The sequence below is a fragment of the Desmodus rotundus genome, chromosome 8 (assembly GCF_022682495.2).
Source record: "Desmodus rotundus isolate HL8 chromosome 8, HLdesRot8A.1, whole genome shotgun sequence".
NCBI lineage: Eukaryota > Metazoa > Chordata > Mammalia > Chiroptera > Phyllostomidae > Desmodus > Desmodus rotundus.
This window is the reverse complement of record NC_071394.1, coordinates 53,038,122-53,063,895: the sequence shown is the minus strand read 5'-3', so window position 1 is coordinate 53,063,895 and position 25,774 is coordinate 53,038,122. Positions and strand designations below refer to the sequence as shown.

At 37.2% G+C, this 25,774-nt stretch overlaps 1 protein-coding gene across 5 annotated transcripts in view; it reads right to left on the bottom strand.

Annotated features, from left to right (window-relative positions):
• Window positions 1–25,774, bottom strand: part of PRKDC (protein kinase, DNA-activated, catalytic subunit) — a 202,964-nt gene that overhangs the window by 50,924 nt on the left and 126,266 nt on the right. For all 5 annotated transcript variants that reach the window (XM_053929460.1, XM_024578234.4, XM_045186077.2 and 2 more), the window contains 12 exons: window positions 24,989–25,196; window positions 23,531–23,714; window positions 22,089–22,304; window positions 17,255–17,367; window positions 15,250–15,381; window positions 12,254–12,433; window positions 9,024–9,229; window positions 6,596–6,734; window positions 5,400–5,588; window positions 4,484–4,708; window positions 3,510–3,618; window positions 1,965–2,076 (listed from right to left, as the gene is read on the bottom strand). In XM_053929460.1, the coding sequence (XP_053785435.1) occupies window positions 1,965–2,076; window positions 3,510–3,618; window positions 4,484–4,708; window positions 5,400–5,588; window positions 6,596–6,734; window positions 9,024–9,229; window positions 12,254–12,433; window positions 15,250–15,381; window positions 17,255–17,367; window positions 22,089–22,304; window positions 23,531–23,714; window positions 24,989–25,196 (2,013 nt within the window). The remainder of the gene's footprint in view (window positions 1–1,964; window positions 2,077–3,509; window positions 3,619–4,483; window positions 4,709–5,399; window positions 5,589–6,595; window positions 6,735–9,023; window positions 9,230–12,253; window positions 12,434–15,249; window positions 15,382–17,254; window positions 17,368–22,088; window positions 22,305–23,530; window positions 23,715–24,988; window positions 25,197–25,774) is intronic.

Sequence of the window (25,774 nt, the reverse complement as noted above, 5' to 3'; positions counted from 1 at the left end):
GAAGGGATAAGCAAAAAAACACATATACATAACCCACAGGCACAGACAGTAGTGTGGGGATAGTCAGAGGGACAGGAGGATGGGGACTAGGTGGATGTAGGCAGTGAAGGTAAATAGGGATGGAAAGAGACTGTACTTTGGGCGATGGTGATGGGTGCACAATGCAGTGTGTAGATAATGTTTTATTGAGTTGTACACTTGAAACCTGTATGGTTTTGTGAACTAGTGTCACCCCAATAAATTCAATAAAAAAAATGAAAACTGTAGTTATTCTTGTACCATGGTTATATAAGATAATAAATACTTTTTCTTAGGAAATGTTCACTGATAAAAAGTAAGCATACAGATATACGTATGCAACTTACCCTCAAATGGTTCAGAAAATAAAATGTGTATGTGGAGAGAGAATAAAAAAGCTAATGTGGCAACATGTTAAAAATGTTAAAAAAACAGGCCATCATAAATCAACAAAAAGTATTGGAAAGGATGTGGAGAAAAGGGAACCCTAGTGCACTGTTGGTGGGAATGCAGACTGGTGAGGCCACTGTGGAAAACAGTATGGAATTTCCTCAGAAAACTAAAAATGGAACTGCCCTTTGACCCAGCAATTCCACTGCTAGGATTATACCCTAAGAACCCTGAAACACCAATCCAAAAGAACCTATGCACCCCAATGTTCGTAGCAGCACAATTTACAATAGCCAAGTGCTGGAAGCAACCTAAGTGTCCATCAGTAAATGAGTGGATCAAAACACTATGGTACATTTACTCAATGGCATACTACACAGCAGACAGAAGGAAGGAGCTCCTACTCTTTGCAACAGCATGGATGCAACTGAAGAGCATTATGCTAAGTGAAATAAGCCAGGCAGTGAGGGACAAATACCATATGATCTCACCTTTAACTGGAACATAAAAAACAAAAGAAAAAAGCAAACAATATATAACTGGAGATATTGAAATTAAGAACAATCTAACAATAGCCAGAGGGGAGTGGGGAGGGGACAGTGGGGAGAAGGGTTTTCAGGAACTACTATAAAGGACACATGGACAAAACCAAAGGGGAAGCAAGGGAGGGAGGTGGGTTTGGCTGGGTCGGGGGTGGGGGGGTGGGGGGAGAGAAAATGCAGACAACTATAATTGAACAACAATAAAGGAATTTAAAAAAAATGTTAAAAAACAGTGAATCTGGGTAAAAGGTACATAGAAGAGTTCTACTTTTCTTGCAACTTTTCTACACATAAGAACCTATCCCCAAATAAAAAGTAAAAAGAAAGTATAAAAAATTAAAAGTAAATTAAAAATATAGTTGCAAGAATACCACATGTGGGATCACAGTCCTTGAGTCCTACTTACTGTGTATATTTGCACAAAATAATCCACAACCTGTCTGGATCTAATGCCTCTTTTTAAAAATATATGATTAGTAACTGCTTTATGGATTACCCAGGGTTGTTACTGGTTGAGGAAAATGATCTTACACTTGGTAAAGTGATATATCTATACCTGTATCTATCTCAATTGATTGATCAATCAATATAATTATGTACTAAACTTAGGAGGCAGGAAAGTTATAATTCCAAATTAATAAAAAATCATTAAGCAGTATTTTCTTTGCTGCCATACCACTACCTAACATTTAGCCGTGAGAGAGAAGCACATGGACCACAGCCCCTGCTGCTCCCTTGCCTTCTCACTGCCAGAGCATGGTCATCAACCACCCAGCACAAGATGAACTCAAAGTGACTAGACAGCAATTCCCCTACAGGGGACAAGTGGGGGACAAAGGACATATTGCTGACATGGAGAGTTATTTTTAGAATAACTTAAATGGGAAATTGGCAAGATGAGAGATATCTACACTAGAATCAAACCCCCCATTTTCTAAACCATAGTTTGGGAGAAAAATAGTTCTGGCAATTGCAGAAAATAATCTATATTCAACTCAAAGGATTACATCATACCGATTTGTGATGATGTCATCCCAGATGTTCAACGGATCCATTTTAGCATCTGGATATCTGTTTGTCCAGGTTTTTAGAAGTCTCTTAAGGGGAACTTGAGATGATAAATTACCTAAAAATAATGTTAGAGGTTATCTCTATCCACAGCTTAATGACCAACTTACAATGTAAGGCTGTCATTAGTAAATAGAAACTTAATTTAAATTTCTTGTCCAAATTATAATTTTTTCTCTTCTATCAACAGAAATACACAGTTACCATATTAAATCTAATATATTCTGATGTTAAAACTCAATTTCTTAAGGCTATAAAGTGGGGAAATAAACATACAATTTTTACATTTAGTAAAGGTCTACTTCATCCACAATTCCAAAATCAAAAAAGCACTGAAAGCTGAAAAGGTCTTCTTGGGGTTGCAGCCAACTGTCCCGGCAAATTGAATCTGAATCGGCATAGGGCTATGTCTAATCTTTGTATGCCATTCACAGGAATATTCACAACTGACGCTAGAGATGCATTGTTGTATTTAATTACGGCATACTGCCCAGGCCTTGGTGTGTACACAAGGCTACATAATAATAATATCCCAAACTATCTGGTTTCAAGGGTTTTGGAAAAGGGATTCATAATAATTCTCATAAAATTTAAATTTCACATTGCTAATGCTTTAAAGCTTTACTTTTCTTTCTTTTATTGGTTAAGAACACAAGCTTAAATCAGACAGTTTTGGCTCAAAATCTGGATCTTTAACTTTAATAGTATGGGAAAATTAATCTTTAAGCCTCTATAAAATGAGGAAAAAGAATCTTCATCTTATAAAATTGTTATTAAAACTAGATAATACAGAAAAAAGAGATTAACATAGTTTCTGAAAATAGAAATCACTTAATTAGTACTCTGAAAAGTACCTTTCATACTATTTTGAATTACTTACAATTAAAATTCAGATTTACAAGGAAGTATTCTTTCCCTTTGGCTCTGGGTGGCCTCCGATAGCCACCAGGAAAAAATCCACGAGGTGACGGCAGGAAGACCACTGTCTGAGCACTGCAGCCCCCCCTCACTCGGGCCAGTGCACCTGGCAGCCCGCCGCACAACTTGGGCATCGCAAGGCAGGCTTTGTGTCAGGCAGGCATCCTGCAAACCCTCTCCACTTCCACACTCAACTCAGGCCCCTCCCCCAGGGGCCTTCTGCAACCCTCAGTCCAGGTTCTGTCACCGTGTTTCACATGGGATCCTTTACACGCCTCTGCCTCAGCCTTTTCCAAACCATGTTGAAATCACCTCACTAGTTTGAAAGCTTCTTCAAGAATGGCAGTCTGTTTTATCTGGCTTTGCATTCCCAGTGCCTAGAATAGTGCTTAACCTTTTTAAACATTCATTTCAATAATCTCAAAATATGTGTTTTTACAATGAACTCAAAGCAGTTTCTAACCCATATATTAACATTATATATACTTTCAATAAGAAAAAAAGAAAAATCAGATGCTAAAATTCTTCCATAACTATAAAAGAAAAAAAGTAATGGTAGGATAAAAAAATTACCTTGTTTGTTTATAAAGCTGATAAATTCCTGAATTTCTATTAAAGTTTGTACAGACTGCAACTTGGTAAGTCTACTTCTGTGTAAAAGCACATCAATACTAGAATAGTTCTAGAAAAAAGGCATTTAGTATTGTTATAAATCAATTTGAAACTTGAAAATTTAACATAGTGCTATAAAATGTGAAATACAGCAACTACCATACAAATACATAAATTACACAAAATGTCTCAGTGTGGTTAATAATTAGGTCATACAAGCAATTAACAATTTTTTTTTAATTAGATTTTCAATCATATTTTGGTTCATTGAAATCAATAAAATCAATACAAATGGCCTATCATTGCCTCTATTTGACAATGCTTTTAAAAAATCACAACATTCTATAAAGTAAATTGCTAAGTATAGAAGCCAATTCTTTCTTCTTCAGTAAACTTTCTCCAGTGAACTATTCAGATATTTTTAAAAACAAGAATGTTTAAAGATAAAAGACAGTAAGTAAATATGCCTCCACAATCAATGTATGCCAATGATAAATGTGAGTAGGCTATACAAGACGATGACTTTAAAAATAAATATCAGAAGATACTCGGACAAGCAAAAAGGCAAAACAGCAGAAAATGAACAGGGAAGACTGATATTGTTTTCTACAAAGCAAGCAAACTTCTATTAAACTGCTCCAGAGGGAAAAGTCTGGTCTCAAGTTTTATTTTTTTGTTTTTTGTTTAGCAGTGTGAGAAAAATAAAAACCTAAGGAAAAACAAAAACATGAAACTTATAACAGAAAAAAAGGATTTAAAAAGGCATTAAGATAAAAAAAAAGAGTTGAGATATCAGAATAAAATAGAATAGAAAAAAGGAAATAGGTGGTATTAATAGTAAATAAAACTTTCTTTTTGATTTTTTAATTCATGCATTTCATGACTTTAAAAATATCACAGAAATGCTACATTTTAGATTAGTATATCTCTATTACCTGTATAAAATTCTGAACGCAATTTTCAATGTAATATTTGGCTCTGTCAACATCATTTTGTAAGATGTAAAGAAGACTCAATTCCTGACTATAATGCAGCTCTATAATAGACTTCTGGAGCTCCTTATTCACAGCCTCGTCAATAAACGTCAACAGGGACTGGTCATCCTCTCCTTGAAGCAGTAACTTCAGCTTGCTGCGGATCATGTAAGGCAGATAGGTCTCCTAAGGAACGTGAGAATCTACTTGTAACTCCAGAAAGCCAACTTGAGCATGCTTAATTATTTTATCACTATAATTTCTAGTAGTGCAACTTTATAGGGCAAGATTTAGAGCCAAAGTGATTATGTTCATTATTTCAAACCAAAAAACTGTGTGTTTTTAAAACACGTTCATTTAAAATTGTTCATTGTGTAACCACAAAATATATAGGACCATGTTCTATAGAAAGTAGGAACTATGTACTTTTAGCTGAAAGAAAACTGGATGTTACATACAAAGTGTGGAATCTTAAGCATAGCCAAGGTAGCAGCTGTGTGAAAGGGATCAGGAGAGCCATTTGCTGAGGAGTTGGGGTGACCCTGTGAATGGGGAACTCCAGGAATTGGGGCAGGCCCATGTGTAGCCTGTGACCCAGTGCAGAGAAAACAGGAAATATCCTCCCACATTGTCATATCAGGGACGTTAATTTTTATTTTTAAATGCATGCCATTTATTTTGAAAGGGTTAGCTACAAGTGGTAAGAGATTTAACAAAACTAAGGAGTTAGTGGTACGAGTCAGGTTATATAAATATCCCGATGCTTCACAACTACTACCACCTTATTTCTGAAAAGTTTTAAGCCACTTCATTAATTAGAGAATACCTGACCCTCTAAAATATTTCTATCAGTGACAGCAAAAATAATTCTACTGACCTGATAAAATGGTTCACCCCACATTTTATTTAGATCTGGGGGGTTCTCACTATCAACACTGACTGTAGAACAATATGCCAATGATTTCCACTCAGCAAGTTGGTTGTAACAGTCAAGGGACGCAAGTTCCCAAAAATCCTTCTCAGCTTCTGTGGGCTCACTGTCCACCCACTCTTGTTTATTGAGAGCCTGACAAAGAAAAGCTCCTAAGATTATGTTACAAAATTCAAAAGATACAGATGAAATATATTTGAAATAATGCAGGTATAATATTCATAGTAAGGACAATTATTTTCAGGTTTATGATAATGGAAGAGAAAAAAACAAAAGGAATATTATAGTGACAAATAAATATAAAAACCCTAACCAAACAAACACCATTTCCCTGAGAAACTTACCAATGAAGCCAATTAACAAAATGAAGACTTTAAATGACCCATACTTAGAATTAAATCAATACTGTGGGCTATTTACTATGTATAAAGTTCTTAGAATAAAAATTGGAAAATAGAATATTTACAGAAAATTGCAGAGAATTATACAACCTGAATTGCTCATTCAAGAGTCTCAAAGGTCATAGACTCTGGATTTCAAATACTTGCAAGACCTCTACACTTGGGATAGCCACTGGCAACTCAAAACACAAAATAAATAAAACTGAATTTATAGTCAGTCATCTTCCCAAAACCAATTCTCACTTACCTCTCCATAAATTTTTTACTTGCCAAAGGAAAACTACTCAAACAGAAATTATATAATACTAGCAGATACTGAAATGTCTTAGTTTTATAGTATTTGGTAATTTATTAAATGTTTTCTATTTTATGATTTTTTTTTTACTTATTGAGAGAGAGAGAGAGAGAGATATTAATTTGTTGTTTCAGTTATTTATGTATTCATTGGTTGATTCTTGTATGTGCCCCAACCAGGGATCAAACCCCACAACCTTGGTGTATCAGGATGATGCTCTAACCAACTGAGCTACACAGCCAGGGCCTCAATGATGTTTTCTTAAAAAGAGTAAGAGACACAATATTTCACATTTTGGTTATTATGAAACCATTCTCTGCTATTTGTGTAAAATCTAAGGAATAAAGCTGAAACACTATGAAGCTCTAAAATTTAAAACTAACAGTTGTTCCATCCACAGATCACAAGTATTTAATCAACTGACATTTGCTAGACATCAGTTTTACCTCATTATACTGCTTAGCAGCTTCAGAATAATTACTTCTGGCTTCTTCTAATAACGCTTTCTGAGTGACTTGCTTTGTTCCTATCTCACTGCTAAAAATGCCACGGAGCACATCATATTCTCCAATTGATCTGTACAATCTACAAAACAAGCCAAAGGAAAAGTCCAAATTAATGAATGCCTCAAAAATTTTAAGTATTTATTATAATAAAATGATATTAAGTCAAGATATCACATATTGTATTAACTAAAAGATATCATTTTGTTTTATAAAACTACAAAATCTTGAAAATTTTGAAGTTACCATTAGGTTTTACTACTTTAACCATACATAAGGCAGAAATTATTCTAAGGTGCATGTACAGTGCAATATGAAAATATCATAGGTTTACAGTGTACAAATTATGGTGTCAAATAAACGTTTTCCACATTATTGGTACCATTACAGTAACACTGCACACATCCGCGGGTGAGCTATTCAGAATCCTTGTCTAGCTCTAAAATTTGGAAAGTAGTCAAGAACCCAGAAGTGAGTAAAAATTAATACAGGTCTTATTGATGCTATGCTTTAATCTGGGTTCTATGGGCAATCTGAATTCTATTGACAAGCAATATTCTTATAGCCTTAATGTTTGCTAGAGCATTCTTTATCCTTTCACATGAACACAAATCTGCTTGACCCCATCAACCACATTTCTCCCTTGGTTATTTAGAATAACTAAGATATTCTAAATTAAGTGTCTAAGTTTGTTCCCTTCCCCGTGAAAAATTTTCCCTCCTATAAACGCTTCAACACAAATGTCACTGTTCTTAATCTGCAGTCACCTGACCAGTCAGGCAAGTGCGGCTTCCTCCTTGGTTTTTCTCCAGTTTGGTCCCTTCCCAGGTATGAAATCTTACATATTTTCATCAAGAGACCCATGAGCTCTCTCTTAGAGCCCATTGTTACGAACTTAGATAAAAATCTTACACATATGGCTCTCTTATTGCCCGACTCATAGAGCATTAAAGGTAAGAAAAAAGTAAAGGTAAACCTTAAACTTTAACAACTCAAGAGCCCAAGAGGAGATGAAGGATATAAACATTTTTCAGAAACTCAGCAAACAGGTCAGCCTCACGTCCAACTTACACTGGCCCCGAGATTCCTGGGTTCTACATACAATAACACGGGCAAAACCAGGACTGTGACATACCAACAAAGGCTAAATTATGTTCTCAAAACTGTGTGAAAGGAATGCAAAAGTGTTATATACAAAAGTATGAGAAAGTATTAAACAAAGTTAGAAAAAATGTTTAAAAGTGTGTGCTTCATTTACCCAGTAAGTACACATTACATGAGTTATCACTCCCTGAAAATGCTAAATATACAAAGTGTTACTTGCTGATCACATACAGGGTGGGAGAAAAGTAGGTTTGTAGTTGTTTATATGGAAAATAATACAAGAGTTAATAAACAGTACAAGAATAAACTGTGTCTTGTGCATTCACAATTATAAACCTACTTTTGCTCCACCCTGTACACACGAAAGACAGAAAGCCAAGATGCACTCTCTGAACTGTCCTAGGATTTACCTCGCCTCTCAGAGAACTCATCACCTCCTACTTCGTTTTATGGTTAGTTAAGTATATAAGCACACACATTTCCTACTGGATGGCTAGTTTTATGAGTTGTAAGATAGGTTGAATTCATATTTTAATTCTTCGCAGCTGACACGATGCCTGATTCACTCATAGCCTAAATTTAAAAAGATAGAAATGACCACAAAACCGTGAAAAGTACAAAGAATCTGCACTCCTACTCTTTTTCCCCCAGAACTTTAAGATCTAAAAATCAGTGTTATAAAATAGAAGTTCAAATTAAATTTCAACTTAATCCAGCAAGCTTCTCAGGATAAGCCTTCTCAGGCCTCCCTTACCTGTGGTTTTACCTGTTATGATAAAACCACAGGTAAGGGAAGAATCAGATAATGCAAAATGACATGACTACAAAATGGAATTTTTTCCCAAAATAAAGAAAATAACTGGGCAAAATTATTCCTAAAAGTTTGAATCCTGATGAAAATAATAAATCATCCTCTATTTTGTATAGCAAAGCAGCAAAAACATTCAAAATACTAAAAACTGTAAGTTACAGCCACACTTTATAGGAAATTAAACTTGGTGCATAATACCCCAAGTCCAAAAAGACTCTATAATGAAATAAATTAATCAGGTTTAATTAACCTTTCCTTGGGCAAGGCTCTCCTTGTCATGGCAACTATTCTTGACCCATGGAATGGTACTCAACCTGAAAGATTTTTCAAAAAATTTTATAAGTGTTACTATCAACTTTTTTTGTTCATTTTCCGCCAAAATGAAGTCAAGATTTTTCTGTATTACTTTGGTGAAATTCACTGCTCTCCCAAGGTTGTCTGGATCACAGAGCTTACTTAGCAAGTTCCATCCATCTGAGAACATCAGGAGAGAGGCAGGACCTCCCCCGAACTCGCTTGGCAGGTGGCTCTTGAGGTACCAGGTGGAGCAAGGCCTCCTCCAGAAGGCGGATGCCCACAGGCTGCTGCAGACTGGCCAGGCAGCCCGCACTGACAGAAGCTGGATCAAGGCTCAGCAGGTCTGTGTGTTGGTAACTTATTTCCTGTGAAACCACAAACACATGTAGCTATTTAGCTTGTGGAACTTTGACCATGTCTTCACAAGTGAATAAGTCATTCTACTAATTAAACATTAAAAAAAAGTTTTAATGTAAGCAGTGATATAACCAAAAGTTTCTCTGTATAATTCTATTAAATTGTCCTCAACCTTCAATTTGCTCAAAGGAGCTTTTATTTTTACACTGCCAGGGATTAATTTAAAGTTAAAAAACAAAATAAAACAAAACAAAAAACCCACTAGCAAAATACGAAGATTTTAATATATATTCTATATATCCAAACAATAATTGCGGTTTCCAGGAATATTCAGCATGAACTGATGAGAAAAGTAGCTAAAACACAAAGATTTCCTATCTGATCATCAAAAAGCAGGAACACATATCTCCATTATTCTACTTCACACCTTTTTTCCATCTCTTGTCACCCAGGAATTATTATATTGACCTTTACGTTATAACCCTCAATCTGAGTGTCCTATAGACACCAAAACAATGTTGTGTCTGATTGCATGTATCTTAAGATTTATCCCTATTTGCCCAAGAGATGTGTTTCATGAGATGGTTTTAATTAATAAACAGCTATTATTGGGATATCATTTCTTTATACGTAAATGTGTACCCATAATTTAAATGAGTTCTGTAAGTCTGTTTTGAGGAAGATTGACTATTCTGTATAATCTTGTTGGCAGTATCATTTCACTCTATAAAGAATGACTTGCTAGCCCTGACTGGCTTGGCTCAGTGGGTTGGGCCTCGTCTCACTGAGAGGTCACTATTTCAATTCCAGTCCAGGACGCATGCCTGCGTTGCAGGCCAGGCCCCTGGGTGGGGGTGTGTGAGAGGCAGCCGATCCATGTTTCTCTCACACATTAATGTTTTCCTCCCTCTGTTTCTCCCTCCCTTCCTCTCTCTCTAAAAATAAATAAATAAATAAAATCTTTAAAGAAAGAGAATGATTTGCTAAGCAAAAAAATGTAGGCAATTGACTTCACTTCTTATAATTCCAAAACAGAACAAAGTAATGAAGCCTAATTTTTAAAATATTGACTGTCTCCTGGAATTAATAAAATCACTCCTTGTTTTTACCTTTATCAAATTGCAGTAGGTGAAGGCAGGCAGAATTTCTTTGTTTCAAATATTCCAGATTTTAAATAGAGATTTGCCTATAGAACATCCTCAACAAGTGTTTTGCGAAAAAAATCAAAATTTTATATAAAGTTAAAATAAGCAATGAATAGGATAAATGTAGGGCACCAAATTAATGTCTGTTTGCCAGTCACTGACTGTGTCACAGGAAAACTGCCAAACAGATTTTTCTTTCAGTTTGAAGGATGTGGTTAGGATACATCATAGACAAGAAACTCACTGTGGGCAGTTCTGGCGAGGCAGGAGCACCTCAGAGATCAGTCATCCTTGCTAAAAATGAACTCATGTGAATGCTATGCCAAATGTACTATGATTACATGGAGAGAGAAAATAAACCATAGTTTCAGATATGAACCCCAAAGAGAAAGTCATCAAATGCTGTGAACTGCAGGCACTGACTTCTATTCGTGCTGCTTTTTCCATGGTCAGTGTCAAATAGTAAGGTCTAGGGTGGTTAGAAGTTATTTATTTACTTAATGACAGTTAATGACGTTCCTAAATAACAATGAAAAAAACTATTTTTAAAAATAAAGGAACAAAACTAGAAGTTCAGATTTTAAAAATCACTTCAAAATATCAATGTAAAGATAAAGTTACTTTGAAATACTGGCTGATTCAATAAAATTACTCAAACTTTATCTTTATGTGGCCAGGACAAAAACAACAAAGAAATTCTACTTGTAAATTATAAACCAATAAAATTAGAATGTATTTTAAAAACTGTAACAGATTCATGCTACATCAAAAAGAACAAAACATAAAAACCAAGTACTCATCTTGGGGAATTATTACCCAATTAGTGTGCAAACTAAAGGTACTAATAAATAATATTTAAAAATTATTCCAGGAAGGTTACTAAAAATACTAAAACAAACCAAAAAGATTTTGTATTACAGACTTATTAATGATCCATGTTTTGAGTGGCAAAGAAAATATTTCTTACATGAAAAAGTAGTCTTCCAAAAGTATGTTTTAGCGAAACTCAAAGTTTGCCTACATTAGGTTCTCTGCTCAAACCACACTGCCTTAGAAAGGCCTTTTCTGACACTCCACCTAAGTAGTATGTATAATAACACATACATCCCTGATCAAAAGGCATCTTACATGTACCTGCTTAATTATAAGATACATTCTTTAGTTAACTTCTATACTACTCCAGTTTTTTTTTTTTTTAAAGATTTTATTTACTTTTAGAGAGGGGGAAAGGGAGGGAGAAAGAGAAGGAGAGACACATTAATGTGTGAGAGATTGCATGCCCCTAATTGGGGACCTGGCTTGCAATGCAGGCATGTGCCCTGACTGGGAATTGAACCAGGAACCTTTTGATTCACAGGCTGGCACTCAATTCACTGAGCCACACCAACCAGGGCCATACTACTCACATTCTATGACACCTTCTACTACCTCATATTCTATATCTGCCTGTTTTATTATTATCTGTCGCTCATCTGAAATATGAGGACAGAGAGACTTATGGCTCTTCATCACCCCCCTACTTAGAACAATGTCAATCAACGTCTCTTGAAGGCAGTCAGGAAGCCAGAAAGAATTTGGTGAAATACTACCTAAGGAAAAACAACTACACAATATGCAGGGTAAGTGAAACCTGAAGGGAATGGCTTATTAAAAACCAGAGAACTGTGACATCAAGTCTGATTTCTGATTATCCGGTCATTTTTTTTTTTTTAAGTACAAATAAATTACATTTACCCATCTGGGAAGAAGTAACCAAAACAGAGTACATTTCCTCTGTTAAACACCTTGTATCAGAACTTGTGAAACAAATGAAATTATTATGACATAGTCATGCAAAGGCAAAGCAGATAATGCATATATTATGAAGAGTGTGTGTGTAGACTTTACCTGGATACAAGAGACAAACGGTGGGAAGAAATAGAAAGTGGTGTTAAGAAAATGACTGAAGTCCTGGAGCAACTTTTGAGTGACGTTGTTTTTCTCGGACATGGTCTTATATTTATCCATCTCTTTTACAATTGAGGAAAACAAGCTGCCAAAAAGCTGCTTTGCAATTATTGGGTCTCTCTGTAAAATATTCAAAACAAAGACAAATTAGAATCTACAGTAAAAATGCTTTAATTTACCAACTATCAAAGCTTTATTTGAAAACACTAACTGTTGCAAACATATTCACTAAACATCTCCTTTCTATTTTGAAAGTTTTAACAGGCATTGACAAGGGGACTATTTGGAATTTAACCAAAGATACCTGTTTGACATGTGTCTTAAGAAAGGCATGACAGCATAGATTCTGGACCCAGAGATATGACTTTAAAAGCTGGCTTAATCACCTTTGTAACCACATATCTTAACTCCTGAGTGACTCTGGGCCTTCAGATTCCCCATAACTAAAATGAGGGTAACAACACTTCTAATAGGGTTTTGGTAAAAGCTAGCCAAGATAATGTGTGTCAAGTGTTCAGTTCAGTAACTCATAAAATCTTGGGGAAAGATTAAATTAGATTTTTAGGTATTAATCCTCACATGAGCATCACTGTAAAGCTTAACTAACCAATGAACATAACTAAAATGCTAGTTTTAACTTTCAAAACCCCATCATTTTGACCATTCAAACTATTAAAACCAGAAGGAGCCATTTGTGTGTTTTCGTGTTTTGGCTATTCGTCTCTCCACTGCTTTCACGGCTTCACCCTCATATCCATCACCGTGGAACACTGCCCTTTATCTGTCTGTAACACCAGTTCTACGGAGAGTTTCTGGCATGTTGTGTCTATATTTTTTTAATGATGGCATGAGTACATGAATAAAAATTTAAAATTATTTTGTTTGATAAAAGTTTTATCTAAAGAAAAAGTACAATTTGACTTATACTTTGTTTCTTAAGTAATGTATTTGTCTTATGAAAAGTTATAATAGTTGCTATATAAACTTTTAGAAAATACAGATTAGAATAAAAAAAAGAAAGTAAATATCACCCATAATTATACTACATAAAACAGTCACTATCACGGCTGGTCTCTCACTGACTGCAGTCTTTTACAGTGTCTTGTTTTGTAACCTGCCTGTTTCACTTAACATGTAGCAGACAGGTTTCCATGTCTAAAACCCCATGATTTTTGTGACTCATGCAGAAATTCCTTTATTTTCCAGGGAGTCTCACATGGTCAGTCTGTTACGATAACTGCAGTGGTAACTAAGACAAACAATGTCTTCGGAGCCATAGGAGGCTGCTGCCAGGCCTGTTAATGGCTACTTTACATGCTCCTTTCCAATGCTCTCCGTAGGCGAGGGCCCCGACGAAGACCAGCAGTCCTGAGACAGCACAGGGGCCCTCCTCCGTTTCATCCGCAGCCGCATCCTACCTTAGAACAGTCTGTGGCACACTGACTGTTACTCCATACAGTAACATTTGTTGAATAAATAAAGTATTGGAATTTAAAAAATTAATAAAAATTTGAATAAACACATTCCTCCTTAAAGAAAAAAACATAGACATGATTTATCAAAACAATATCTGCCATCATTTTTTTATCCAAGAACAAATGAGATGAGCTGACTTGGACACAGGTGTCCAGCAGTCTCAGGCTTGCTGACCTATTACCAGCATCACAGATCACATACCCGTCCAGTGTGAAGAGGAGTGAACGGCCTACAAGAGCCGGTGTCAACATCACTTTTGAATCAGGGATGTGAGCACATGCATGCAAGGCACTAGAGAAACCGGTAAATAGTGGTAACACAGAAAAAGCACTGGACCAGGCATCACAACACGGAGGCCACTGTCCTTACTCCATGATCAGTGAGGCAAATGGCTTTAGCCGCACTATCCATTCTTTGCTAATCTTCAATTCCTCATTTGTAAATGCGTCTAATTACTGCTTCAATGTCACAAAGTTGCTGGGAGAATCCAATGGAAGAAATGTGAAAGCACTCCATAACAACCAAGAGCAACTGTGATGGTAATTACATGCACCTGTCCACGGGATACAACTGCACAAAAGCTCTCTCCAACACACTCACAAATGCAGAGGAAAATGATGAGACTGAACAAGGTCTGCAGTCCAGTTGACACTGTTGTAACACGACTGAAGGAAGCTAGATGAAGGGTACGTGGGACTATGTGCTAGTTTCGCAAATTCCTGTAATCTGTAATTGTTTAGATTAAATAAAAAGCTTAAAAAGTAGTCAGGGGCTACGCTGATATAACCTATTATAATCAATATTACTACTGGAAACTTAACTACAATAGAATATAAGGTATTTTATTTTACTAACTAGCATACTATATACTATAAACTCTTTGATTTAAAAGTTAATTCAATAAAAGTCAAAAGAATCTTAATAAAGCTGTTGGGGGATAAATATCCCGTTTTTATCAAAAAATTCAGCTAGAAAACTTCTAACTTTACATCTAACGACTTAGAAAAAATATTTCCAGTCCTCTGCTATCCAGAGAACACAGAGAAGGAAGAATACTGATCCCACTGATAAACCGATAATCTACTGACTCTACCCCCCTCCCAAAAGGACTCTATATATGCAATGATGTGAATGGCTTAGCACATTAAAGTGACTTTTTTCACATTACTTCATTCTAACATTATTGGTAAGAAAATTCGATTTTACTCCCTGATTTCAAAGATTAGAACACTGGCTCAGAGCATTACTCATCTTGACAAGCACTCCCATTGTAGGGCTCTCTTCTACATGACTCCAAGCCAGAGTCTCACGTGTGAAAAGGAAATGGCAGATCTCAGACTTGGAACAAGGTCTTCTAACCAAGTCCACTGTTTAGGACAAATCAACACCTCATTTATGATATAGTGAACTGTTCTAACAGGTTTTATCCACCATAGAAAATGCAGCGTTCAAGGACCAACCTGAGCCACAGCTTGCAAGGGGGTGATCAGGCTGCTGTATTTAATCTGAATGTCAGGAAGATCTCCTTGACGGTAACTTCTGTACAAAATGACTTGAGCATCATGCTTCATTTTTAACTCACTCTTGATCTCCTATAATAATCAGAACCAAAAAGGCAGATTGGAGATTTGAATTGTTATTTGAGAAAATCAGTAGTACATGAGCTATGAAACTGTGAGTACCCATTTTTAACATAAATGTGAATCAATGACAATTTGTATCCAAAATGGTTCAGTCACTATCTTTACCAGTTGATGATGGTAAGTCCAAAAGAAAAATCACTATGGCGGATGAGCAGTGAAAAGAATTTAAATATTTACTACAAAGTAATCTGAAAACTTTTTAAAGCCACACATTAGAGAGTTATATTTCCTTAATACTCTCTGAGTAAACCTCAGCTATGAGGCCTGGCGTGACCACCACAGCCCCTCCAACAACCAGACCCTCCAGGCCCTGCTCACCCAGCAAGGCCAGTCTGGGTCTTCCATTCCATCCTTAATCACCCCAACCCATGACTCTCCCCCATGCAGGGCCGTGGGTAACTGCTCATCTCTTTGCCAAAATGTCTTTCCACAGTGTTTTATTTACCATTTGGTTCCCAACTCAGATACAATCTTTTCAAAGAGGCCCACCTCACTACTTCTTCTTCCAGACACGCTCATTACTTGGTTAACTGGTCAACGCCCAACACTGCACATACTACACCCACCTCTTCACCTCCAGCACTGAGTAGTTCCAGACACCGAGCACAATGCTCCAACAAACAAATGCCTACAAGTGCATGGCCTTCTGACACCTGATTTTTTCCACCTTGCTCTTAACAAGTGGCCAGCCACTTCAAATCAGAACACCGATGTCAGAGGGCACGTGTGGCCTCATAGCGCAGGCTACTCCACACTTCTTAATTACTAAGAAGGCCTTTGGATCAGGCCAGAATAACTGCCATTTCTATCTAACCATCCTGGTTTTATCTCTTCCTTCTGCTGTCTAGATATTGTTATTTCCTTCAGGCATGCCTAGTCAGGTTTCAGGTTTAATTAGGAGCCCTCCAGGTGTGATAAACTTGGAATAGTGATTTTGTAGTCCGCAAAAGAAGAGTTGCAGTTACAGAGACAAGAGGAAGAAGAAAAATAGAGTGGATACAGAAGATACAGTGGAACCATTCGACCACTTTATACTCAGATTTGGAAGTTAATTAAGTGGTTAAGGATTTAAACTGAATCAGAGCAAAGACAGGGTTTTTTCTTTTACTCAATCTAATCTTTTTTTCTTAAAAATTTTTATCATAATTACTGATTTATAAGACTGAAACTATGGCAAACAAATTATTGCATTGTTTCCACATTCTGAAAAAGGTTTAGCTGTTAATTCAAGCCATACTTGTGTCTCAAATCACTGCTTTCAGCAGATAGCTCTGGTCTTTCTGCCTAGCCCTGCCCACGCCTTCCTCTGGGCCAAACATTCCCTCCATCCAGGTACCTCCAAGGAGAGTCGTGGGTCAAGACTCGGGCTTTGAGGCAGAGAGTGGAGCAATCCCTTCCCAGCAGCTACAGTTATAATATGTAAAATTCAGGAGTAATTGGTGGTCACAGTTCCACCACATAGAGAAAGTCAGTCTGTTCAAAGAGAACAAATCTAAGCTGTGATGAGAGGCTGAAAGAAGGGGCAGAGATGGGGTCCTGCCAGTGCCTATGAGCCAGGATGCACCAGATTCAGGGGATGACCCACTCATGTTTCATTCCAATTTCCCACAACCTCATCTGTGAGTCCTGAATGCCCTTTACATCTACATTACTCAGAGGAGACTATGGCTCATAAGTACCTTCAGGTCAGACAATGCTGCTTCAGTGATTTTGATTTGTAGACCAATAATGGAACCAATATCTGGCAGAAAGTTTGTTTCCTTAGTGTACGTGTATAAAATAGATATTTCAAACCAATCAAATTCTTGAGAAACATACAAACCTTCTCTCGTTTTTGTTCAACAACATTTTTTTTTGCATAAATCAAACTGAGCTTTTCCTGGTCCTTTAAAAATCGTCTTCGTAATCTTAATATTTCTGCCCGATTGTCTGTACCTGAAGAATAAAAAGCAGGTTTGTTACAGTTGACCAATTCAACATTTACAGTTTACTCTGCCTCATTCTCAGAATCCCCTAAAATAAAAGTGAGATTGTTTGCTTACCTCCATTTTTTTACTTATATTTTATTTTCCTTTTTTTAAAGTTTTATTTTATTATTTTTTTATTTTTAGAGAGGGGATGGGAAGGAGAAAGAGAGGGAGAGAAACATCAACGTGTAGTTGTCTCTCTCACACACACCCCCTGGGGACCTGGACCGCAACCCAGGCATGTGCCCTGACAGGGAATTGAACCCACGACCCTTTGGTTCACACACCATCACTCAATCAACTGAGCCACAGCAGCTGAGGCTTCTTTGTTTCTTTTAAATGACATAGCCTATGCAGTGGAGATAACTGACCAATTTTGGAAGCTAGAGAACAGAAAGCTAAAACTAGCTCAATCCACTCCTAGTGCTGCGGAGGAGAGAACGTGCCAGAACAGTGACAGTGGAGAAGACTTGAAAGGCTCAGGGACTGGCAGCAACAGCACCTCCAGAGAAGGGGAGAAAAGTGAGGCTGAAGCAGGAGGTGTGAACTGAAAGCTCAGTCCCCATGCTGTGGGTATGGAACGGGATAATGGACACAGGGTCTGGGGGTAAAAAAGGTCAGCAGGGTTGGAGGCAGAGAAGATAGAGTGACCATGAAAACATCGGGAATCTGGAGCTTCCTCCTCCCACTTGGTCCCCAGACTTCTGCATCCAGGCCTTTATCCTGCAGGCCAGAGCTTAGAGCTTTTGCCACTAGGCAGTCCGCCAGCACAAACGAGCAGACAGGACATGAATTTCAATGTCCTGGTGCAAGTCTGGCCTCTGCTCGGTGAAGACCACTCAGTACGCACTCCAAATGTGCAAGCTATTCCAAGTGCCTTTTTAGTGCCCCACCTGCGAACACACACAAAAAGCCAAAAATCATCAAGTATTATGAGGAAAGCTTCAAATATGAAAGACAGAAACCAAAATAAACAAATGAGCCATTGCTGAAATCAGACTATGAAGGAAAAAAAATTAAAACATTATCTTTTATCAGAAAGATAAGAGGAGATATTGCAACCATGGATCAAGGACTGAAGGAAGGTTCAGAGAATAAGAAAAGCTTATGGAAATTTAAAATATGACATCATAACATAAAAGCAAGGGTTAGAAAATAAGGTTGAAGAGACTTCTCAGAATATAGAGCAAAAAGGACAAAACAACAATAAAGTTAGAAGGATAATCCAGAAGATCTGATATCTAAGCAACAGGATTCCAAAAAGAGAAAACTGAGATAAGGAAATCATCAACACAATCACCCAAGAATATTCCAGAACTGGAATGTATGAGTTAGCAGTCTGAAAGAGCCCTGAAAAATGGACTAAAATAGGCCTGAACCAAAGAATACTTTTGTGAAATTTCCTAAAGCTGGTTTAAAAAAGATCATGAGTATCCATAGAGAAAAGATTCAGTTCTTACAAAGGACCAACAAAAAGAATGATATCAGGTTTCTCAGTCACAATGCTGTGAACCAGGAAACTTCTAGGAGCTCACATTTGGAATTCTGTAGCCAAACTACCCATTAGGTGTGAGTACCACTAAAAGCAATGTATGGCATCAAAGACTCTTACTGCTTCTGATCCCCTTTCTCAGGAAGCTAACTGAGGAGGTGTTCCACCAAAAAGAAGGAACTAAACTAAAGGAAGGAAGAAGAATCAGGAAAGGTGAATGGACCCTCAGGATGTAGGGGAGGTGTCTAGGTGACAGCTAAGAAGACACACCAAAAGTAAGCACCCTGGAATGGGGCAGCCCGGAGGCTCCAGGAGAGATTTATTTATTTATTTATTTATTTAGAATTTTATTTATTTTTAGAGTGGAAGGGAGGGAGAAAGAGAGAGAGAGAGAGAGAGAGAGAGAGAGAGAGAGAGAGAGAGAGAGAGATCAATGTGTGGTTGCTGCTCACGTGGCCCCCACTGGGGACCTGGCCCGCAACCCAGGCATGTGCCCTGACTGGGAATCAAACCCGTGACTCCTTGGTTCCCAGCCCACGCTCAATCCACTGAACTACGCTAGCCAGGGCAAGATTTCTTTAAGAACATGAAAAACTTATATATGCTGGGATATAATAAAACTATATAACTCAGAGGAAATTTTTGATAAATATGTAGAAATCTAAGCATTTAACCCAAAATATTATTAATGTCCAGAAAAAATTATTGTATAAAAAGGAAAATAATCATTGACTCACTCATGGTTCAACCACAATTACTATTACGTTGTCAAAATGAAAGGAAATGAATACTGATGAAATGAAGACTAAGACATAACTATATCAGAAGACGAAGGCACTGAAAGAATTCACTGTGTGCTCGTGTGTGAAAGAGACAGATGGGGTGTGGGGCGAGAGGGAGTCAAATCCTTAATGTTCGTGATGTAAAGCCAAAAGCATGACTAATACTGAAAGGAAATGAAGGTAAAAATATAAAAAGACTGTTTGGAGAGATGGAAGTAAACACCAAAAACTTGGCTGAAATGGTGTAATTGGTTGCATCTCTCATTTCTTCTAACAAGATTTGGGAAAGTATTTGACTCCTTAAACTACATGCATGAATTACTCCAATACAAATAACTAAAGGAAACTGAAATAAAAAGTTAAATGATAGAAAAGTGATATTTTAATTAGATTATAATTTCTGGTTGTTAAACTACATTCTCTTTCAAGGACAGTAATTAGTAACATAGTAAGTACTAACTCTGTGTATTATAAACCTCCAAATATTCTTCTTTGGGCAAGAAAATACCCTAAAGAAGACAAGATGTGAAGTATTTTAAATCTACAAAGGTACATGAGGAGATTCAAGTATATTACTCAATTACTCTTAGTATTTATTTTACCTACTCAATTCTATGACTGAGTTTTTTCAAATCCACATATAAAACTTTTATGGCAAATGGTTTAAAAATTAGGTTTTACCTCCTATCTTCCTACACAGGGTTCCCCAATTCTACTTACATCATCGGTGATATTTTTTTCACTCTAAAAATGTAGACAGGTAAAAACTGCAACAATTTGAGTTGTGTACAGTAACTCCTGTCATTCTTAGCAATTTCATTAGTTTCTGAGCCTCATGCCCCATTCAGTGAATAAATTCAACTAAGAAACTAACCAGCCCAGAGTTGGTCACTCGGAGTCACCCTGAGTGAACTGGACTGCCCCAGAATCACACGCATCTTTAGCAATTCTAGCAAAAGTTGTACATGGGTTTGAGATAAGCAGACATAAAGGGTCAGAGACAATTTATAAAAAATGGGAAGGTGACAGTCACTTTGGGACTTCATTTTTAACTCTGGGGCTTTTATAATCAAAGTTACAGGAAGGACAGAGAGCCATGCACTCTTGGTGCATCATATACTAGTTTGACGGAAAAACAGAAAAGAAGGAAGACTATAAATAAAAAAGACTGGTGGGAAGTAGTCAAGTGTGGAGGAGAAAAGAAAAAGGGCTGGATTCATCATCCCTCTGTCAAACTCACAGTTATGAACAAAAAGGATAGATAGATTCATCTTTCAATAATAAATTTAGAGAAATGTGTAAGGCCACAGATGCTCAGCATGAAATTGTGAAAAAGAGTAGTTGGGAGTAAGGAAAATATTTTGTGTGTGCATTTTTTAGTTCCTACAATTAAATAAAAAGGAGTTTACTATCACTCTTAATTTTACTTGTATCTATTTAAATCTGTATGTTGGCATTTCCCCAGGTTTCTGTCTTAGGACTGTTTCTGTCTTCATATTTTTCTTCCTCTGGGTTTTCATGCTCCCAGAGCTACAATTCTCATAAAGTGCTAACTCCCAAACTGACCTCTACCCTGGCCTTCTCAGTGCTGCATCTGGAAGCTCTGCCAGCCCTTTCCACTCAGCCCTCTTGCCATCACCCATGGGCTCACCCCTTGTCTTCCCCACCCCACCTTCCTCCCATGACCTGTTGTTGCTTTGACCTCCACCTGTCCGTCCTCCTTAGGCATTCCACATGCTGTTCCACACAAACCTCCCCAAGGGTCATGCAGAGACCTTGGGCCTGTCTGTGCTCAGTTCCTGACCTAAAGCTGTGGTTCATTCTAAAGCCACACCCCACACACTCCAGTCTGTTTTCTCAGCGTTCTTTACTCTTACTCCTGGTGTGTTGTGAAGCATCGTTTAATTGGACTGCTACAATGCACTGCTAGACTGGGCTCTCAGTAAATGTTCACACGTTCTGTACTCCTCCGTCTCCGTCCCTGTTCATCCTTTCCCTTCTCCTATCTGAATTCCCCAATACTAGTCTCAAAGGCCACCTCCTCCTGCAGGTATTTTCTGAGGCTCCCTCTGGAAAATGTCTCTATTCTCTGCCTGGATTTAAACTCTCCTTTTGAGACTTAGTTTACTAATTCTGCTCATCCCAAGATCACCTACCTATTGTATTACCCGCCCCTACTGTTCTGGAAAATCACTAAATAAATGGATTGAGTTTAGTTTATCAATAGCTTTTCTGGAACACATAAAACTGTAATTTCAACATGGTAAATGCCCAGACAACATTTACTAAATTAACTTTTAATTACGGGCTATAAGTATATGTGAATATAATCAGAAATGTGCTTTCCTTATCTATGACTCTGCACTGATTTAGAGGGTTGGTCATTTTAAACACATTTCAGCAAGCTTACTTTACCTTTCGCTTTGTCATCCACCTTGTCCCCTGGAAGGCCCAGCCTTTTTTTCCCAAAATCAGGTCCCACTGACTTCATGGGTGCTCTTGGTGATTTTTCACTCCTCTTCTGAGCAAACAGTAAGGAGGAAGACAAGGAATCGGAAGATGGAGAGACCATATAATCTACCAGTGGGTCGATACTGCTCCCAGTCAGCCAATTAAAGGAGCTTCTTCCATCTGCAAATAGGCATGACCAGAGATGTCACAGCATGGCAGCACCGTACAGCCCTGCCACACCTGCCCCACTGCCACTGCACCAGGGCAGCACCTACCGCCACAGCACTGTGTGAGAGAAAGGGGCTGGCGGCCCCGGGGCCTCCGTGTGCGTGCCCGTGACAGTGACTCTCCTCCAGGGAGGCGGTCATATCACAGCAGGACACTGTGTGGAAGCTCCATGAGGTCACCAGTAGACAACCCAAGGCAGCTCAGGTGTGTCATCATTTGTAAAGCAGAAAATATATCACCTGTTCCTCCAAGCTGCTGTGATCATTACAGGAATAATATTTTGTATCTACTAGGATCCTTGATTTCTAATATCAGTGTCATAAAATTTCCATTGTAATTATTGAAATTAGCCCTACTTCTAGAACCAATAGAATATGAAAAAATTTATACAAAGGAAACATGTTGGAGTGTTTCCATAAAACAATTCAGATATTTTACTCTACATCTTGTACTCTGATGATCAAATGAAACAGTTGAACCATTTGATAAAGAAAAGTGTAATATACTATAAACAGTAAATAAATTTGGCTCTACTTTGCTTCTGAGATACAAGGTTTTAAATTTGATGCACTAAACATTTTTCTGGACAAAACTGAAATAGAACATAATGTATTAAAACTTTTATTTTCTATAATGTATTAAAAAATTATTTTTCCAACAAAACTTTTTGTTTACAGGAAAAAACTGGAAACGGTTTTCCCAGTCTGGAAAACCTTTTTTCCAGAAAAAATAATCTTTTTCTCCTTTTTAAAAAAACTGTGGTAAAATATATATAACATCAAATCGACTATTTTAACCATTTTTAAAACGTAAAGTTCTATAGCATCAAGTACATTCACACAGTTGGGCAACCATCACTATTAGCCACTATCACCACTACCTCCAGAACTTCACCGTCTTCTCAAACTGAAGCGGCATACCCATTAAACAGTAACTCCCCGCTGTCCCCTTCCCCAGACCCTAGAAACTACCCTTCTACTTCCTATCTCTAAGAATTGACTATTCTAGAGGTTTCAGTCCTTTTCTCCTTGACTGACATCAACTTTTTTGTGATTCTTATCACTTTTTCCCATTATTGTTTCTCTTATCTTAAATGTGGTTAAGTTCTTAGACCAGAGGCTGCCTCCACAGGTGACAGGCCTGGCACACAGAAGGTAGGCATTCAGATCGACGGTTACCTGTGTTTTGTGTAGGTGTGAAATCATACTGCTGCTGGGTGGCCCGTATCTGCCTAGCCATAGCCCCTTGAGCAGAAAGGGATCCTTCCTGGGTCTGGAGAACACTCTGGGAAGCCTGGGTCTCAACAAACATTGGAGTGAGAACAGTACTTCGAAAGCGCCAGTCAGAGTCAATAGTATATTCCTGCGTGTAACAGAGTTTCAAATAAAATGATGGTCTTTCTTTAGCAACATGGAAATATTTTTATTTAAAATCCAATAGTACTATCAGCAAGTCTGTATTATAATTGCATATATCTCTGTGGGAAGCAGCTGAAGAAGCTTTTCAGATTTAAAAGTTTTAATAACAATTATTTGCCAACTAGAAAACTAATTGATGCTGGGGGAGAAATACCATTTTTCTACTCCTTAACATTCTGCATTACAAGGCTTAATGAATACACTCAATAGTGGCACCACAACTGCGACAAGTTAAATGACTCAACTTCTTCCTAAGTACTCACGACACGCCTAGCACTGAGAAAGCTACTAGGAATACAAGTGCACAGCAGAGTCAGGCTGTGCCCAGGAGCTCAGGCAGAGAGGAAGTGAACTCTTTTGTAAATGTGTAAATATCAGTCCTTAAGGCTGCCAGGAGATAACATAAACTCAGCATGTACGGCCTGAACAGGAGGGGTGATGGAAGGGAGCAAAGGCATTACGGAGAAGGGAAAATTTAAGCGGAGGCTGAAAGAATGAGAAGTATGAGCCCTGTGAAGAGAGTGTGGGCAGAGGTGGGTAAAGCAAATGTGTATGTTTCAGAAAGGAATGCGTATTCCAAGTATTAAAAAAAAATACATCGATAACCATCAGGGAAATGCAAATCAACATCACAATGAGATATCACAGTTGTTAGAATGGCTATTATCAGGAAGACACAAAACAAGTGTTGGAGAGAATGTGGAGGACAGCGGACCCTTGGGCTCAATTGGTGGAAATGTAAATTGGTGCAGCCACTATGGGAAACAGTGTAGCAGTTCCTCAAAAAATTAAAGATAGAACTATCATAGTATTCAGATATACCACTTCTGGGTATTTTTGTGAAACGAATAAAGACACTAAGTTAAAAGAATATTGCACCCTCATGTTCACTGCAGCATTACTTACAAGTCGTGGAAATGTAATGGACAACACTGTGACTACAGTTAATAATGCGTCATATATTTGAAAGTTGCTAAGAGAGTAGATCTTAAAAGTCCTCATTGCAAGAAAAAAAACTGTATCGTGATGATGTTAACTAGGCTTAGTGTGGTGATCATTTTGTAATATACAAATATCAAATGGTCATGTTACACCCCTGAAACTAGTATATGTCAATTATACCTCAATAAAAAAAGAAAGCCAATTTAACACAGCTGGAAAATGTTGATAACAAGGGAAAGCTTATACGATTTATTATTACAGAGGCAAGTACTTTACCTGAAATCTGCATTCTGACAGAGGATACTCAAACACAGGGTTTAGATAATCTGGGCTCATGCTGGTCATTTCAAGGAGAAAATCTGTTGCTAAACTTAAAAAGTGCATTTCTATTTTAGGAGAATATAAGGAATTTAGTGCCAATAACCGGTCCAAGGTATTTGAAGGTAACCTAGTCTCATGGCTCCAGAAATTTCGAATAATTAATCTGGAAAGCAGAAAAGGAAAAAAGCATATCGCTCAGATATTGGCAAATGAAAAAAATGCCCTACACACAGTGTTATGTGGAGAAGGCAGTTTTTCATTGATATAAAGCTTCACATAGAGGGAAACCACATTTAAAATAGTATAAACAGTGTAGTCTAAGTTATGAATAATATGCATTAAGGGAAAGAAATATTCTAAAATTTTAGCATATTTAATAAGCGAGAAATTGGGTGATTTTATTCTCATCTTTATTACCTGGGAAATTTTTAATAAGTACACATAATATTAACTATTTTGAAACTGAGAAAACATCCTAATAAATTATATATAATTCCTTACTGCCTTGATAAAACTAATGACTTCAAAAATTAGTGCCATAAAATATTCAAAACTTAAACTAGTTAAAAACTAGTTTAGGCTTTATAATTTATAAATGCTTATGAAATCCAAATGCAATTTTTAAAGGCTCTAAGAAATTAAAATTGCAGCAGAACAGAAAATTAACTGATATTTAGAATCATACAAAAAGTTTATGCCCTTCTTATGTAATTAGTACTTGATAAACACTCATCTGACTGA